The following is a 19,187-nucleotide window of genomic DNA, read 5'->3' on the forward strand; positions in this document are numbered from 1 at the left end:
CACTAGGGGATTTAAAGCTGTGATCGTTTTATAACTTATATAATGTTTGGAATACTTTCAAATGTATTTCAAAGCATTATTGCCTGTCAGTGTTTCACTGACAAGCAATCTATTAGACCATGCTACTGTCATAATCTGATGGATGTCTACCAATGGCCGACCTGGTGGCCATTGTCAGACTCCTGGCAGCCATTTTAATGCATCAGCACCGTGTGATCACTTTGTGGGGGCACCAATAGGGTGACAGAGATGGCCCCTTTCTTCTGTCAAAATTCTTAGGTGCCACAGTCATTATTCACTGCGCCATCTAAGTGGTTAAATTGCTAGAATTGAAGTTATCACCAATCCTAGCCATTACAGCGGGATGTTGGCTGTATAATGCAGCCAACACTCACAAGTGATGGCAAGGGCACAACTCCTGTGCTCGCACCATCACTGTGCAGTAGTAATGCGAGAATGATCCACGAACCAAGTTATTATGGCACAGACGGTGAAGGGATTAAATGAATTAGAGAAAGGTATTGGATAGATGATAGATAGATAGATAGATAGATAGATAGATAGATAGATAGATAGATAGATAGATAGATAGATAGATAGATAGATAGATAGATAGATAGATAGATAGATAGATAGATAGATAGATAATGTGTAATTCTCTTACCAATTCACCTTTGTCTCCACCAAAGCCTTCTTCTCCTGCACCACCCTGTATTAAACAGAATACAGACCATAAATACTCTACATAAGTATATTAATATTTAACAAAACAATATTTTTCAAGCACAAAGCTCACCTGCTCTCCCTTAGGTCCAGTCTCACCAACACCACCCTAAAAAAGAACACAAACCATACTTTTGTAAAACTAGACTAAGGTTGAGCATATGATGTATAATACTGCAAGAATGACTATGTATACTAAGGCAAGGCAAAAAATATGTCGTAAGAGCTTCCATTTGTATACTGAATTCAATCAGGCCAGATTTCCTTCTTCTCCCAGGACATAGTGACCATTCCGCAGATCTAGAACTGTCAGTGTTGAGCATTATGATCTTGCATTAGGAACTGCCCCATCTGATTTCCTAACTGATAGCAAATATTGTTTTCTAAATATGGCACAGCTAGATACATTTCCGCAATTCCTGACAGGCTCCAGGCTGTACGTAATATGCTGGTTTTGAAACAGTATTTGTTTACTATGTTTGTTTTATGCAGAAAATGGTTCTTCTTGGTGAATGTATGCAAATAAACACAAATAATAAAAACAGAGAAGGAGTCTGAGAATATCAGAAGATGCGGTGGAGATAAATGGATTAAATCCCGGGAGTTAAGCTACTTTTGAAAATATTCCAAGCATCCTACAATTACAAGGAGATGTTCTAAGAATATATTTGCATATGTTTACTAATCAGTGCAGTCAGGAATTGCCAGTGCTGGATTAAAGCTACAAAAGTCTAAATTCTGCAAATCAAACAAATGTAATTTTATTACAAATCCCACATTCCCTCGCAGCTGCATAGAAGACACTTCAAGACAGTTTGAAAAGGTAATAGCAAACGAAACAAACTAAAGCAAATAAACTGGGAAAAAAAAGACCCGTCAGACTAATTACATAGAGAGTGTGTGATCTGACATTAAGTAAACAACTGGCTATTAGTTCTGATGCTACAAACAGAATTATTATCACTAGAGAATTGGGTCATTAAAAGCACAGATCACATTCAGATTTTGCTGGGCATTAAATATAACAAAGGCTGCCACTCCGAAAGAAGTACTTCAGAGTTATACAGAACTTGCAACACAAAACAAACACCAAATGAAGGGCAAATGATGAAAGATAACCAAAGATCTAGTATGATTTTTGAAGAAAAAAAAGCTTTTATGGATTACGTGTAAAGTATGGGCAAATCTAACATATAAACATGCATAAAAGACCACAAACTAATGTATTAAAATATACATCTTTACAAAAAATAAAACCTCAACAACAGCTACCACTCTGCTCTACTGTAATATAGAAGTATTATGCAGTGCAATACATTCTTGGCATATCAAACTCAACCTAAAAGACGGGGGAAAGATTTTAGGGCAGATCTGCTAAGCACTCTACTCCAGATTTCTGGCGTAGAAAAGTTGCAATTGAGTTTTTGCGCCAACATTTTGCATGGTTTTACGCTTCGGAATTTTTTCAAAATTGGGTAGGGCTTGTTAAAAGAAGTATGGCCTGACATTTTTACTATAATTTACGCCTGAATCTGGATAAATTATAGTGGAAATCTACGCCAGTGTGTAGTTGGCATAGTTTTTCCTTTTAGGCGCACAAACGGCCAGAGAAGCGCCTAATTTATTAAAAGAAGTGCGCCTTTTATTAAATTAGGCGCATCTTACTCCAGCAATCTTTAAAATAATACTGGCATATGAAATACCAATTTTAATAAATCTGCCCCTTGGACAGAATGCATTATTCACAAGAAATGGGGTAATTGAATATAACCCCAGTCTATAGAACTGCATTTGGAATACTAGTCTCTATTACTTTTGATCACACAGGGTTGGAAAGTTGTACAGAACTTAATCGATGTGAAGGTCTTTATTGCCAATTGACCACTCCACCTATTAACCTATGTGTTCAGGTTTGTTTGATGTTTAATTGTAAATCATGAATGTTAGGTTTTCACAGTGGCAACTGGCGTGTAATGGGATATAATATGGTCACATTGTGACTTTCTGTTGTATTTCATAGTCAAAGCACTGCATCACCTCCATCTGCTAAAGCCAACCATGAAAGGACGATACGACTGAACTATAGCACCCCCAATATTTTGTATGCAACGACCCAAAAAAACCAGTACAATGGTAAAGGAGATATGCTGTCTCTAGGGTAACATCTCATCATTTCAATATAAGAAACTTCAGATTTCAACAATTTCTCTATGATTTCTTGAGCATATGCAAGTTGTAGACTACTGGCTGTCATATACGGTATTCTGTGTTTCATTTTTATACTCCCACTACTAAAGGCAGTGATTTTGATAATAAAACTTTACTGGAAAATTGCTATTAAAATAGTTTTCTGTTATGTAAATAAAGCTTAGTTATATCATAGTGAAAAGTTATGCAACTTTATATTAGACTAATACAGTATACATAGCAGCAGTTTGTTACAATGTATTAGTGTTGGTAACAACTATCAGTTTGAAGTCTTATTGTTGCTCTGATTCATTCTTGTCTTGACTACTGTAACTCCCCTTTCCAAACTCCACCCTCTCCAATCTATCCTGAGTGCAGTAGCCGGGCTCATCTTTCTGTCCAACCAATTGGCCACACCAACGCCTCTACCCTGTGCCAGTCACTGCACTGGTTGCCCTTTCACTAGAATTCAATTTAAACGTATTACTCTCACCTACAAAACTCTCCACAGTGCTGCACCTAATTACATCTCCTCTCCCATCTCTGTCTACCACCCTATCCGCGCTCTACGCTCTGCTCGCCACGAATGCAAATGAACACTGAAGGGCCTTGCAATAACGGAAGTGTCTTGCATTCTACGTGGTTTCTGATAAGAATGCAGGACACTTTCTAGATTGCAGGGCTCTTCAGTTATCATTTGATGAGTGCACGTGGAAAAAATTAGGATCTATGTTGGCGCTGCTGCGTGGTAAGGACAGGATGAAATCCAGAGGCCGGGTGAACGTAAAAGTTTTATTGCTATGCAACGCGTTTCCACGCCGAACTGGCGTTTTCGTCAGGCATGGTGAACACAGAAAAAAGAGACATGTATATATATACACAGAAGAGGTCATCTGATTGGAGCCAGTTCAGACTGGGCAATTAGGCAAAAAAAACGCCAAAAACTCATGCAGGTCAGAGTTCAAGCGGTGCAGTCCATTGCAATGACATTTCATAGTATTTAATCAATAAAACACAATAAAAACCATAAGAAAGATAACAGGCGAGTTGTCACTATAGAGAACTCTTATTTCGTTCTTATATGAAAATGTCGGGGGATGGATAAAAACATTTGGTGTGGGGGACGGCAATATTTTGTTATTAAATGGTTAACTGATGACATCAGAAGGGAACAGGTGATGAACAAGTAGTAGATGTTTTGTTCTTGGTTTGTTTATTTATTTAGAGCGTGGGACGTTTGTGTATCTGAAATATAGGTGGTTACGTGTGGAGGTTGGATTTGTTACTAGTTGTCAAGGAGACCACCTACGTTACGGTGGCCGACGTGGTCCAAATCAAGATGGAACGCACGGTGACCCGCAAAACGCCAGAGGACGCCGATCTATGCAGCAGAAACAGTGGGAGATGAACAGAGAACGGGTTGCCGAGCAGAAGTAGGTAGATATAAATTGAATGTGAGTGATGGGACTAAAATTAATGTTTTCATTGACGCAGTGTTCAATATGGTAGTTTGCTTTTATTCCTATGTTTATTTTTGTTTTTATTTTATTAATTGGTTTAAGTCAATTAGAGCACCCTCTAACCCCTCTAACTACTCCATTTGCTCTAATTGACTTAAACCAATTAATAAAAATAAAAACAAAAATAAACATAGGAATAAAAGCAAACTACCATATTGAACACTGCGTCAATGAAAACATTAATTTTAGTCCCATCACTCACATTCAATTTATATCTACCTACTTCTTCTCGGCAACCCGTTCTCTGTTCATCTCCCACTGTTTCTGCTGCATAGATCGGCGTCCTCTGGCGTTTTGCGGGTCACCGTGCGTTCCATCTTGATTTGGACCACGTCGGCCACCGTAACGTAGGTGGTCTCCTTGACAACTAGTAACAAATCCAACCTCCACACGTAACCACCTATATTTCAGATACACAAACGTCCCACGCTCTAAATAAATAAACAAACCAAGAACAAAACATCTACTACTTGTTCATCACCTGTTCCCTTCTGATGTCATCAGTTAACCATTTAATAACAAAATATTGCCGTCCCCCACACAAAATGTTTTTATCCATCCCCCGACATTTTCATATAAGAACGAAATAAGAGTTCTCTATAGTGACAACTCGCCTGTTATCTTTCTTATGGTTTTTATTGTGTTTTATTGATTAAATACTATGAAATGTCATTGCAATGGACTGCACCGCTTGAACTCTGACCTGCATGAGTTTTTGGCGTTTTTTTTGCCTAATTGCCCAGTCTGAACTGGCTCCAATCAGATGACCTCTTCTGTGTATATATATACATGTCTCTTTTTTCTGTGTTCACCATGCCTGACGAAAACGCCAGTTCGGCGTTGAAACGCGTTGCATAGCAATAAAACTTTTACGTTCACCCGGCCTCTGGATTTCATCCTGTCCTTACCACGCAGCAGCGCCAACATAGATCCTAATTTTTTCCACGTGCACTCATCGTACCCAAGCGGTCACCTCGGTAACCGGCCCGGATCTGGCAGCAGCTCTTTCGTGGACTCCTTCATTCAACCTTCATAACCTCACGGTGAGCATATATTATCTTTATTTCTCACCTACACCTTCTTTGATCCACACCAAGTGGCGCCGTGGTTTCTTGCCCTTTCTCCAGTTATCATTTGCATATGGTGACCGGAGGACAAAGAGCACTTTTTTTATGGTTTACAATGGGCTGACTTGGGCAACATAAGTAGGTTTAAAAAACTATCATCCTTTCCTATATAGAAGTATTAGGCAGGGTTCACACCTGCGTTGGTGTGTTCCGTTGTTCTGCTCCGTCAGAGGAGCAGAACAGGGGAATAACGTAACCGACGGTTCCGTTGCACATCGGATACCGCCGGTTGCCGATGGAACCCATTGACTTTAATGGGTTCCATCAGCTTTCCATCGGGGTCTCCATGATTTTACCGGACACAATAGCGCAGCATGCTGCGCTGTTGTGTCTGCTAAACTCCGGCAAACCCTGCCGGACCTGCGATGGAGGCTTCTAACAGAGCCTCCGACACAGATGTGAACATGGCCTTAGCGGTTTGGGAGGCGAAAATGTGATGACAGACTCCCTTTAACATTTTCCATAATCTGATCCTCCTACTCCTGTCTTCAAAAATGTTCTCATGCTGCATCAGTTCTCTAGAATGCTACGCAGGCAAATCAGATTCATTCCCAAAAGCCACAGTTTTTACACATCATTTTAGGAAAGCCTATCACATTCCCTAATCTGACTCCTTTCCTTGGCCCCCCTTTTACATTAGTTATTAGAACCTGTCCCTTCATTCAGCAGTATCCCCCACACTCCTTGCACCCTAATGCACTTCATGTCTGTGATATACAGATACTGGCTGGAGATACAGCTTTATGTGTATTACCCTATGTGTTTAAAAGATGGCTGAACCATTGTACAAAGCAAGCACTTCTTACATTTTGTGTCACCCCTATTTTCCCATAGATTGTAAGCTCTTGTGAACGGGGCCCTCACTCCTGTTATCTGAATTGTTTGTTTTGCTGTCACTATGCAATGTCCGATTTTGTTTGTACATGTTCTCTCTGAATTGGCAAATGCTGCGGAATATGTTGGCGCTATCTAAATAAATTTTTTATTTTTAATTAATATTATCATTATTATTAAGTTGGGACAGGAAAGAAATTTGCTACTGTTACTTACTACTGATATGTTTAGGTTGCAGAGGACTGCTTAGACTTGATATATTGTACCAAATCATTAAATATCAGAAAACATTACTCAGGACTTCAACTTCTGAATGTAAACAATGCTGCAATTGACTGTCGACAAGCAGACATCTCGAAAATGGTGAATGATGAAATAAAATATAATAAGGATTGCTTTTAATGTTTCAAGAATAGAAAATTCCTAATATATTCATGTAAATTCCCAGAAGGTGAACCTTTGTTTTATGTCTGGTACTATACCACCAGTTCACGGTATAAAAACACAAAAATGGCGCTGTCACTTTTATACCTAGCGTTTTTTAGCTTAGTTCATTATATCATGACATTATGAAACTTTTAGGGCATGGTCACACTTGGCAGAATTTCTGTGGAATTCCGCTGCAGACAGTCCGCAGTGGAATTCTCCAGCGGCCGTTTTTTACATTTGTTTCTATACATTTTTAGGCAAGTAAGTTCAGACATTGCGGGAAAACTCCACTGCGGACCATAGGCTGTGGTGCTGAATTTTCCCTCCGCAGCATGCACTGTCTGTGGCGGAGAAGAAGCGTAATTTCACTGCGGATTTCAGCCTTTGCAATGCAAAAACTGAAATCTGTGACAAGTCCGCTGTCTTTTCTGCAACGTCTGAATTACCTGTCAATTATGCAAATGTTGGTGCAGATTCGTTGCGTAATTGCCCAAATCTGCACCAACATTTGCAGCGGAAAAACTCTGCCACGTGTGAACATGCCCTTAGAAAGAATAGTGTAGTTGGATTCTTATAACATTCAAAAGTACAAAACTCAGTGGGATGTTATTTTTCGTACTGCATGTTTGCAGTACATAAAATGGTTTTAACATCACAATGGAGACGTTAAAACTTTCACGACAATCCATTCTCATGCCTGCAGTCTCTCAAATCTCAAGTCTACTATAGGCATAAATGTTTAGTAGTCAGAATAAAAATGTAGAGACCTGAACCCCTGTTTCTTCTCTTGTAAATGCTTCTTCCTATTCCCCATTTATGTCGCTGGATAAAAAATCTCAAAGAAAAGAAGAAAGAATCCAGGGAACTGTTGGCATCAAATGCAGGTGAAACATTTCCTCTTCAAATTGATACTCATTTTTAAGGATGATGGCCAACACCCTGGGAGAATGTCACACTCCTTTCAGTGCACCATAATTGTATACACCACCTATGACAAGCTTTTACACTGACTGCGCCTAGACAATTCCCACATTCAGAGGAAACGTAGACATGAAGTTCTCCACTTAAGACTGAGATCTCTTAGGAGTTTTTATTCATGTCAGATATGTAAGTGGCTGTCTAGTAGACAGCCCGCTGTTTGCCAGACTACAATGGCATACAAAAAGCACACTCATACATGTGCGTTGTAGACACGCACTGCAGGCAATAATAGCTTTTTTCTATCAAACTACAGCATCTGACATTTTCTGCTCCCTTGACCTAATTATGCCAGATTATTACTAGTTTATCCCTTTAAGGGGCTCTCAGGGATTAATAATTAATTCTCAAATGATTAATTAGTAAAAATGTAATACTATATATCCTGCAGAAATATACACGTCCATTCAGCCAAGCTTACTTTGTGCATTGAAGTGTATATACAATGCATGTCTACAGAGATTGTTGTATAGAAGTTCATGTGTAAATATGGATATCAAGTCCATATGGTGCAGTCCCCAAAATATCAGCTGTATGTAGATAACAATGGGGTTATGTATTAAGTTTAATGAATCCACTTGTGCTAGTCTAAATAAAAATCTGCAGGACACTAATTAGGGGCTATATAAAGTGATTTATTTATTGAGGCGGGTTCCTGACTGGGTCGCCCTTTTTTGGGCAGGGTCTTCCTATTTAGACCTAGATCCATACCAGGGTGAAATAGGTACAGTGAATGCATCAGGTTCCACTGATTCCCCGACATTCCTTTTCTATATAAAAGTTGTATTCACTTTACAACAAAGTTGATGCTATATGTCTGCCATTGAAAAAAAAAAAAAACAAATGTATTTTGTGCAGTATTTTTTTTTTCCATTGAAAAGCACAATTGACTGTGTGCTTCAATATAGTTGGCGCTGTCAGACACACTTTCGCCATACATTAATGTCTATGGGCATATCGGTGTATTACTTGAATGGCATTCCATATCATAGAAGTGAAAACTATTAAAACTATTGACTGACCCGTATCACAGTGCAGAATTAATTGTACCTGGACAACTATTTATTGAAAGTCCAAAGAGACATTGGCCTAGAGATAGTGGTGCCATCTTAGCAATGGGGCTGATATATCGCCCAGAAGCAGAGGAGGCCTGAAATATCATGCAACACTTTATTAATTCCAGCGTACCCACAAGTAACAGTCCCTAAAATTAGAATTGCCTAGAAGATTTTAGAAAAGATTTTAGATGAAAATAATAGATCCTATTTTCAAATATTAAAATACATTAACATGGAACAACAAAGATATTTTTGCAGTACAGTGACATCAAACATAAGTATGGCAGAAAAATATTCGGATGAACAGATCAATTCATCAAGTTTGCTATTTTCAGTTCACATATACACAACTGTTTACTAGATAAGGGCAAATTGATCCACCAACTTTAAAGCTTAAAGCAGACACATTAAATCCCCAAATCAATAAATCAATTTGATGATATCTAACAATGAAGACTTGAGAATTGATTCATGAACTGCAAATATTAACTCATCACAAGCTGCCATTTTACTGCAGCCGTGTTAAAATGTAACCGTGCATTACGCGCTTTACAGACAACTTTTCTTCATGGGTATAACGGTAGTTGTTACTAAATGGCACTGTAGCTGAGGGTGCCTACCTGTGTAAAAGAACGTCTGTAAGCCTTATGCTACTCGCATTAACCTCAGAAGCACAGCAAAGGTAATAATATGTCAATGAGTTTATCGAACTAACAGTAAAGAAACAGTTTAAAGGAGTTCTCTCGGATTTACAGTGATGGCCTATCCTTAGCCGAGCACCGGGTCCCTTTAATTCTTTACACAGGCAGAGTGGCTCGTCCACAGCTGGTCCTGGTACTGCGGCTCGTTTCGCTCAGTGCCAGGCACAACCATCTATATAGATGAGCCACTATTCTATGTTAAAAAACCTTTCAGGAGTATCGCATCCCCTTTATTGTGCTGATCAGTCGGTTTCCCGGAGGTCGGACCCACGCTGATCAAAAATACCAATTGACCATCAATGTTTCATTCCCAGAAAACCCCTTTAATAAAATTCAGTTGAAGCATACACATATAGTATATACCTACATATGCAATGTAACATGATGAATTTAAATACACTAGAGATCATGTCCCAACCTTTCTACACTAGACAAATGTCACGATTGAGTCAGATAATATGGTATATGAAGTATGTGTCATATTTATTAATGCCACGTGCCAGTTTTTAACCAATTCTAAAAAAAAAATCTGCTTGTGAAGTTGCAGCATATGTATCATCCAACTATACCAGATATGTGCAAAAAAAATGAAAGACAGTCTAGGCCTGTATTACAGGCTAGTCTCTAGTTCAAGTTGTGAGACAGTATAAAATGCTCAACAATTGACCCTGTCAGAAAGTTGTTGGTAAAAGAAGACCCGGAGTGGCTGTCCTGCTGGTTTTTGGGAGCCACAATAATGGATGGTTACTACTATTAAATGATTCATAAAATCATGTGCCATTTGATAGATATAAAACACATGCCAATGCCAACCCATATTACCCTGACCACACCTACAAAACAATCTCTAAATAATAATTTTAAAAAAAATGCTGTGTTTAACACTGGTACGTACCCAGGCCTGGTCACATGACCTTAATTGTGCCAAATGGTGCTAGCTGACAACTACTTGTTCCCATTCTACGGTCTACAGAGTGATGCAACTTCACAGCTATTCCTCACTGTGGACAATTGTAAGAAACATTTACCCTGATCTAATATGGGCTTGTAATGGCTCACCCCAAAAGGGAATACAAGGAGACTGCAAGTACTGTATAGTCTATGTACTACATAACTGAAGAATGAGTCTTGTGGATTATACCCTTTGGTTTGCTCACTGTACCCAAGTCTAAAATGACTCTAACAGCACATAGAGGGGATTCTTGCTATTGGGTATAGTATGCTTTTTGTATCAATTAAACTTCTTTACGAAATAAAGTTTTCTAAATCCAGATTGCAAACATATTAGAAGATAATCTTTGTAAGGTATTTATTTCTGAATCTTATGTGAAAAAAAAACTCACCAGTGACAAGGTTCTTTGAAAAGTAAAAATGAATCTGAGCTTAATATGTGCTTATGGCTTTTCTCAATTTGATTGCTAGCAGGGGACCCTCCTAATTCACATCTACCATATAAAATATTTTACGTCTGATAAAAAAAATACCCACCGAGCTGTTATTGTAGTAATTGATAAATCAAATCAGTCGGTAATGCAAAAATGATTTCACTCACAGAGGAATTATACATTAGACATATTTTAAATGACTGCTATAAAGGTATTTTGCTTCTCATGCGTTATATCTTTACTAAACATCTGCCCAATTAGACTTTCATACAATTATGGATTTATTATAAGCTAATAAGAACCATATTTACTAGGTGCTATAAACATTAGTTGCTAGTACCCTATAGAATGAAGGCAATTGATTAATTTTCCTGTTTACCCACATTACCCGTTAGGGCTTGTCCACACGTAACGGAATTTACTAGCAGGATTTCCGCTGCAGATAAATTTCCTGTTTTTTTACTGGTGATATCTCCTCTGAAAAACACAGCAATTCAGTCCACTTTCCGCAGGAGGAATTGAGATGCTGCAGTACGAAAAATACCCACCGCAGGTGAATTTCTGCTCAGAAATTTTACGGAGTGCGTGGATGAGATTTTTTTAAAAATTTCACCAACTTTGCTGCTACTGTATTCTGCTGCGTATTTTCTGTCCACAATTCCGAACAGAAAATAAGCAGAAATTCCACTACGTGTGGACAAGCCCTAAATCTTAAATACTGTAAAGTCTACAAAGTCTGCATATAACATCTTTGCAAAGAGGTATTAGGTTATACAGGGAGGGCATGCTGGAAATACACTTTACATGACTATGAACCAGCATTACCTCTTATCTAGGAATACGTGTATTCTATTCTTGGCCTAACTCATGAGGTCAACCAATGGTGCAACATGTCAAGAGATATTGTGGACAATATCAATTTTGTTTCAGGAAATCCGACTTAACTATATGAGTAGTTGGATTGAAAAGCTAAAACAATTCTAGACTCTTGTGTGTCAGGGAAACAATACGTTTTTACTTAACCTTATCAGTTTTGATGGTAAAGGCTCTGAATTAAATGGGCAACCATTGTGGAAAGGCCGAACAGGCACTGTCCTCTGAACAGGGGTAAAATAACTGGCATTATTGCAATAGCGACTACCCTGTAAGCTATGGGGCCCCCTAACTCAAATGCCTGGAATGTCATAAAGCACAAACATTTTTGTGTTGCAAGACTTAGTCCTAGTATCCTGTGCATCATGCATGCAGGAACATGTAACTGCAAGAAGGGGGCGATGTTGTTCCATGGCTCTTTTACAGAGCCGCAGAGTCAATGTAGGGTCCAGCACAGACTATGTATTGTCCAGTGGATAGTAAAGGTAAATATGTAGCTTCTGCTTTCTATTGCAGACTTTTTATATATATATATATATATATATATATATATATATATATATATATATATATATATTTACAATTATATTGTCCCAGAGCAGAATTATTTCTACGTACAGTAATGATTAATTTCTTATAAAGAGAATGCAGTAGTTGACACTATACAGACTTATTAAAGAGTGATTTAAAAAAAAAAAAAAGATAACTGAATGCAATGGTCAGTTCTTTCAAGGAAAAATGCATCCTTTATTTCAAATTCATCTATACCTAGTCCTTGTTATGTCAGGTGCCAAATTGTCCTCTATGAAAATATTAAGTTCAGATATCATCATTTTCATCATTCAAATGGCATATCAAATAAAAGGCTCAAAATTAGCTTTTGCCAAATACTTAAGTTCTACTGTACGTAGAGACATAATTGTCAGAAATGTAATGGTTATGTTCACTGTTATCATTATCTCTGCATAATTTGCAAATATTTCCAGTTCTACCTCAATTATAAATTTCTGGCCAAGAAGTGCTCCTTCTCATTCTGTTAATTACATGCCCTAGTTGTTACTTGCTGTCTAGCCAGCGGGAAGATATCCCCTTTGTTAGAAATGTCAGAGACAGTCGGAGATTTTATTTTGCATTTGCCACATGCTGTAGTGTAAATGGCCATATGCCGTAATCTGCATTGGTCTCTTATATGCAATACTGTATATACGTAGTACAGAATCTCATCATCGAAGTATATACAGTAATTCTTATTATTAGGCGTTATATAAACATAAATTGATGTTATTGTATAAATAGTTAAGTATACATTTATTATTTATTTTAAATATTTTATTCTTATCTATTTTATATGCAGAATTGCAGAATTATCTAGTTGTCCAGTGTATAAATGTAGTGTAATGACGTACATATAATAAAACACTTACCCTGTCCCCTTTAAGTCCTGGAAGGCCAGAGGGGCCTGGAAGACCTAAAAAGCCAGGATCTCCTCGTGGACCCTTAAAAAGAAATCACACACTGACATTAATTCTCTGGCACATTAGTGCATGTTCACTAGGAGTGGATACTTTGGTGCGCTCCAGATGCAAATTGTATGATTTTAAATAAGCAAAAAGGAAATGACAGTGAGCAGCGTTTATTCTTGGCTTCCCCTGTGAGCTACAATCTCCGAGGTTTACATTCCTTATGAACAGTGAATCCTTTCAAATAGGACCCTCTCTGCTGCTGCTATGTAAATACTGGCAAGTCTGCATAGAAAGAGGGCATTCATAGCCATGCTCATTACTTCCAGACAGAGAACATCTTTTCCCTTTGCAGCTCTGAAACTTGCTTTAAAGAAAGTTCATTGCTTTATGTAATTATTCCAACCAGCTTTTACCATTGGTATTTTCAGTATTTTAGGATATATATATTAGTGTGCTCACAAAATATGTTTTATTTCTTTATCCCAAAAATCTCAGCATGAATATATATATTTTTACTTACTTGTTTTCCAGGTAGTCCAGGTGGGCCTACAGGGCCTGTCTCTCCCCTGTCACCCTTTATTAAAGGAACAAAACAGAGAAATTAAATACAGTACATAAGCCGCAATGACAATATAACACTTTCCAAAATCATTGATATACTAAAATAATAAAAATTAACGTTTATTACCCATCTTAGCACATGATATACCGGCAGGATATTAAATCTATTGCTGATTCCACAACTGCTGGGACCCTCACTGATCACAGGAACAAAGGGACCAAGGCCCCTTTGCCATTTTTTCTCCAATCCCGACTAGCAGCTGTGCAGAAAACTGAAACTAAGTTAAATGGGGCTGAGTTGCAGTACTGCACAGCACCTACACACATGGGCCAACTTTGCACAGGGACCCAGTAGGTGAATAGGCCCGCTGTCACCTAAAGAGCAGCTTCTTATTGTTTATCAGATTGCATGTGACGGACTGGGATAATAAATTTTATAGATCAACATTACTGTTGGATTGTTAAAAAAAGAGGGGGGATTTGAGAGCAAAGGGCAAATTGACAACATATTCTAGCGATATGCTGCTACTTACTTACTTTTACAAACTAATAATATTATTATATGTCACTTAAATATTCTACCCAGCCCTTTAACTAGAAACCTAGAATTCTAATTGATCACCATGGGCAACATGGACACTTGTTTGGTCTATCATTTTTTAAGCATGAGGGCCTATGTCTTTCACATCTGAGGTTCACTAAATATATTTCTCTGCATTATATAAAACATAAATTGTTGATAAATAATGTGGCTGTCAGTTTCTTGACTTGCACACTAATACAATGTTGGCACTACACTAGAGTATTGTAAAGAAGTCTTATAAGTGTGGACTGCGTAATAATGCACATATAGACGTCTCAGCTCGTATGTGTACACCCGTATTTAACATTATATGCTAAAATAATTGCAAAAACTACACTACTGTGTGCACACAATTGACCAAACAGACTTGTTTTTAGATCACATAGAAGTTGCTACATATTTGTCTTATATGTAAAGTGTGGCATATATGTAATCACACTGTACCACAGTCTATAAAGTCCTGGTTTCCATTATTAATCATTATTAGTAACTAAGCCTAATAGAAGTTTGACATATTAAACACAACAATAAAGCTGTGTGCTCTCTCACATTTTATGGGTCAATAAGCACCCAGAGTCTTGGACACATACAGTCTCACATAAGATGACCAATAAAATCAGGTGTTAGTAAAGTAAAATAAAAATGTTTTGCTCAAGAGACAAAAGATAATGAAGGAACAGCTTTCATGTGAAACTATAATATACAGTAAAATCTATTTGATCTGTCTTTAACATACAATCACTAAATCTAGATTATCGAATGGCCATAGAGAGGTATAAAAAAAAGTGCACCAAGTGAATGTACACCATTTTTTTTCCTTTTATTCTAAATAGTTCCAAAATTCTGTGCTGACACATTTCTTAATATATCTTAAAAGAAGTTGGGGGTCCATTTCTCTGCTCCAAAACTTCAGATCCCCTGCATAGAGCAATAGTCAAATAAATAAAATTCTGACTGCGTGCAGCCGCCACTAGAGGGAGCTTACTGCATACTGCGTTATTATTGAGTTCAATGTATAACAGTATGTAGTTAGCTCCTAATCTCCCCCTAGGGGTAACTGCAGGCAGGAGATTTTGAGTTCTATATCAGGAAAATGATTCTCAGACCACTATAAATACATATAAAGAATTGAATCAGTACAAAATGTTGAATCTGAAAAGAACTTGTAGAGACGTGGACATTCACTTTAAGTAATTGTTCCTTCTTTATAATATGAATCATTCTATTTAACCTTTATAGTTTGTTTTCCATAGTGAATGACTACTTTACTGGCTCTTGACTCATTCTGGTTAATTATAATATGTGAAACTTCTTAAAGCGTGCTCAGATCAGTGCAACGCAGATAGTCAAATTGGATGAGAATAGACAAGTCAGTTTCAGAATTCAGAACATAAATACATACATAGTTGTCAGCAGTCATATGTTTTTACCTTCAAGCCAATTTGTCACTATGTCTAATATTGATCGAAGACCATTTACATTATTATGTGCCATACATTAATGATCACTAAGCTTGTTTACTTACTGAAGATCCAACAGGTCCTCGTGGGCCAACTTCCCCTTGAGGTCCTTGATCACCCTGTAAAGAGAATTAAATAAAGATGGCTATTTGCTTTGAAAGCAACAAGCAACAAGTAACATGTCAGATGATATTAAGTCTTTACAGAAATGAGTCCCACTCCATAAATGCTTGTTTTTAACACAAGCATTCTGTATAATTATGGTTGTTGTTGCTATTAAGTCAATATTATAATTATTTCAATATTAAATGTAATCAAAGCTTTACAGAAAACAAAAATAAATCTTACAGGTTTACCAGATTTTCCCATTAATCCAGCTACACCTGGGCCACCAGTGTTTCCCTGAAGAAAATAAGAAAGGATAAAGTGTTGGAAATCAGAAGATTTAATGTTTTATATTTCAGTCACTTTTATTATATTAGAAGACATCTAGAAAAAGAAGAATATATCCAGATTTCAACAATATTCAAGGGAATACAAAAGGATATTACAATTGGCCTAGACATATATAAAGAGAGTATTTGGGATAAATTCCCATCACAGTACTAGCCAATGTAAAAACTTAGTAGTAGTGACATGACAGAAGTTTTGATCGGTGGAGATCTGAGCACTGAGACCCCCACCAATCGCTGAAATGAAGCAGCAGAAGCACTCGGGTGAGTGCTGATGCGCTTTGTTTCTGATTGGCTTTTTCGGAATGCCGGTGTGGTCTACAGGCTCAATAGAAAGTCTATGAGCCCATACACTAACTGCTCGGTTTTCCGAGAAAATGTCAGAAGTTTTTTGAAAGTTTAGTTACCCTTTAAGACTGAGGTTACATATGCCAGGCTTAATAAACCATTTGTTGGAGGCGAACGCATCTTAATAAATGTGTTGCATCGGCGGGCGTGCGCCATCCATTTCCCCTCCAGTTCATTCTCCCCACTTGGTTATCTCATGCTCCCTTAGCATGCCATGACTCATGCAAGGTCCTGACGCCGACCAGCGTCAGGGCCAATTATACAACGCAGCGCTCAATGTCCTCACACACAATGCATCACACACAACGGCCTAACGCTGCCCGGCATCAGTACCATGTATGAGCCAGAGCCTACAGTGAGAGCATGAGAGGACCTAGAGGAAAGAAGTGGAGAGGTAAGTATACATTTATATTTTAAATTTTTGTTGTCCGACTAGGAGTGGGGGGGGTAGTCGGATATGGGGTGGCAAGGTATGGGGCCCGGCAAGGACCTCTACCTTGCTGTGCCCCACAGAGCAAAATGTATACCAGCTAGGAGCTGCGCAGATTTCAACCATCATTTATGCCAGTTTTCTGAGATAAATTGTAATAAAGTTGTTGTGCAGTGGTGGCTCCGTCCCCCTCTTGTTAAGCCACATCCTTTTTTCCCAAAAGTGGAGAAAGTGGTGTAACATGCCCAAAAGTCGTAATTTTCATCCAAATATTTGACTTTCGGGCTTTTTATACACTCTACATTCCTCAATCTTATATATCCAATACAAAATGGTTAGAAATTTAAAGAAAGAAAATACCTGTGTAACACTTTACTAAAATGTAAAAATGTGTAATCACCCATAATGACTTTTACGCATCGCAATCTACTGTTACGGAATAATTTAAAGGCTATGTACACCTTTGAAATTGTTTGTTTTGTTTGTTTCTTTTTAATAAAAATGTATATCAGTGTGTTTTGTGCAACTTTCTTAATACTTTTTATTTAACATTATTCTTACTTTTTGAGATACAGCTGCTTTGTATACTGTATACAGAGCAGCTGTAGCAAACACACTGGTAGACATTTTTATTTAAAAAGAAAAAAAAAGATTTCAAAGATGTACATGGGTTTTGACATGGGTTGAGACTTACATTTTCACGGAATGACCATGATTAAATAATCCCCACTTCAAAACAAAAAGGAAGTGCTTGAGTTGATTGAGTTGACGTCTTCCCTATTCACCCTCCATCATGAATTAAATGGGTTGTTTTGCCCCCATATTGTATTTTGTAGAGCTAAAAGAATTTAAATCAAACCAGGCAATTGTTTTCTTACAGATTTTAAAAGTATTCAGTGACTTCTAAAATATTATGTACAGCTATAACGCACAGGTTTACCCAATGTTTATGGTTTTAATGGAATCTGTTGCCATTAATGGACTGCTAGATTTTCTCTCTAAGCCTACACATCCTATACTACATGTAGGTGTTTACAATGCAGTTTAAGATTTTCCACACACAAGCAATACAGCTCAAAATAAGGGCATAATACAGTGCCTATAGACCTCCATGAGGCCCTGCTGTATCTCCGTATGCCTATGATTTAATTTGATTTGAGAATTGTGGCATGCTCCACCAGATGCTATATGACAGCTGTATCTCCATAATATGGTGTCATATAAAGCACATGGAGTAACTACAGTTCCATAATGATGAAGCCACAGAGACTCTGTGTGACCCTATACAGCCTCCATATACACTGCTCTGTTGTGTGATTGAGACCTAATGGTGACTGAATTCAGTGTCTTAACTACAGCATGGATCTTTCCTGGAACTATACCAGGGCTAAATGTCCTTAATAATACTGTTTTGTTATTCTGGGGAAGGTCTCTGGGGAAGTGAAGCTAATACATGGGTGGAAATCTGACCCAGACTAGAAGTTGTTTGCCTAAATCAAACAAACCAGCATTTACAAGCATTAGTAATCACTTCATATTGCTTCTTTCTATAAATATTTTTTTGCTGGAAGAGTCAATCTGCTTCATATTAAAGAATTACATTATTTAAACTGAATGAAAACATGGTATTTTTACCTCTGAATTATATCTTTCATTGGCTACATTATTAGTGTCTGCAGGAATATTTATGAACTTTAATGATTGAACATCTTTGCCACCACAAAAAATAATGGCCAAAACATTTCTTGCTAATGAACTATCAACAAAAGATAAATTATATGTGTAGTGCAGATTGCAAGCGAGCTCTGCCAAAAGTAACAGTTCTAACATACAAAACGTTCAGTGCAAATTCATTCAAAATGAAATACTAAAATAAAGATCGAGTCCAGTTAAAGAGACATTGTTACCTTCTCTCCAGATACACCTTTTGCTCCTGAATTGCCTGGCAAACCCTAAAAACACATAAAATGTGAAACAAAATTATGCATTTTATACTTGAAGTAATTTTGGGAATAAAACATAAGAAATAATATCTAGACAAAAGAAATATAGACAAAAAGGTTTGTAGATCTTAA

General features: G+C 37.5%; 1 protein-coding gene across 1 annotated transcript in view; it reads right to left on the minus strand.

The window, feature by feature from the left end:
- The window catches only part of COL9A1 (collagen type IX alpha 1 chain), a 126,698-nt gene that overhangs the window by 18,624 nt on the left and 88,887 nt on the right, over positions 1–19,187 (minus strand). The window contains exons 26-32 of the mRNA XM_075864152.1: positions 19,020–19,064; positions 16,231–16,284; positions 15,948–16,001; positions 13,799–13,852; positions 13,240–13,311; positions 797–832; positions 665–709 (exon numbers count right to left, since the gene is read on the minus strand). Of these exons, the coding sequence (XP_075720267.1) occupies positions 665–709; positions 797–832; positions 13,240–13,311; positions 13,799–13,852; positions 15,948–16,001; positions 16,231–16,284; positions 19,020–19,064 (360 nt within the window). The remainder of the gene's footprint in view (positions 1–664; positions 710–796; positions 833–13,239; positions 13,312–13,798; positions 13,853–15,947; positions 16,002–16,230; positions 16,285–19,019; positions 19,065–19,187) is intronic.

The sequence above is a fragment of the Rhinoderma darwinii genome, chromosome 4 (genome assembly GCF_050947455.1).
Source record: "Rhinoderma darwinii isolate aRhiDar2 chromosome 4, aRhiDar2.hap1, whole genome shotgun sequence".
Lineage (NCBI taxonomy): Eukaryota > Metazoa > Chordata > Amphibia > Anura > Rhinodermatidae > Rhinoderma > Rhinoderma darwinii.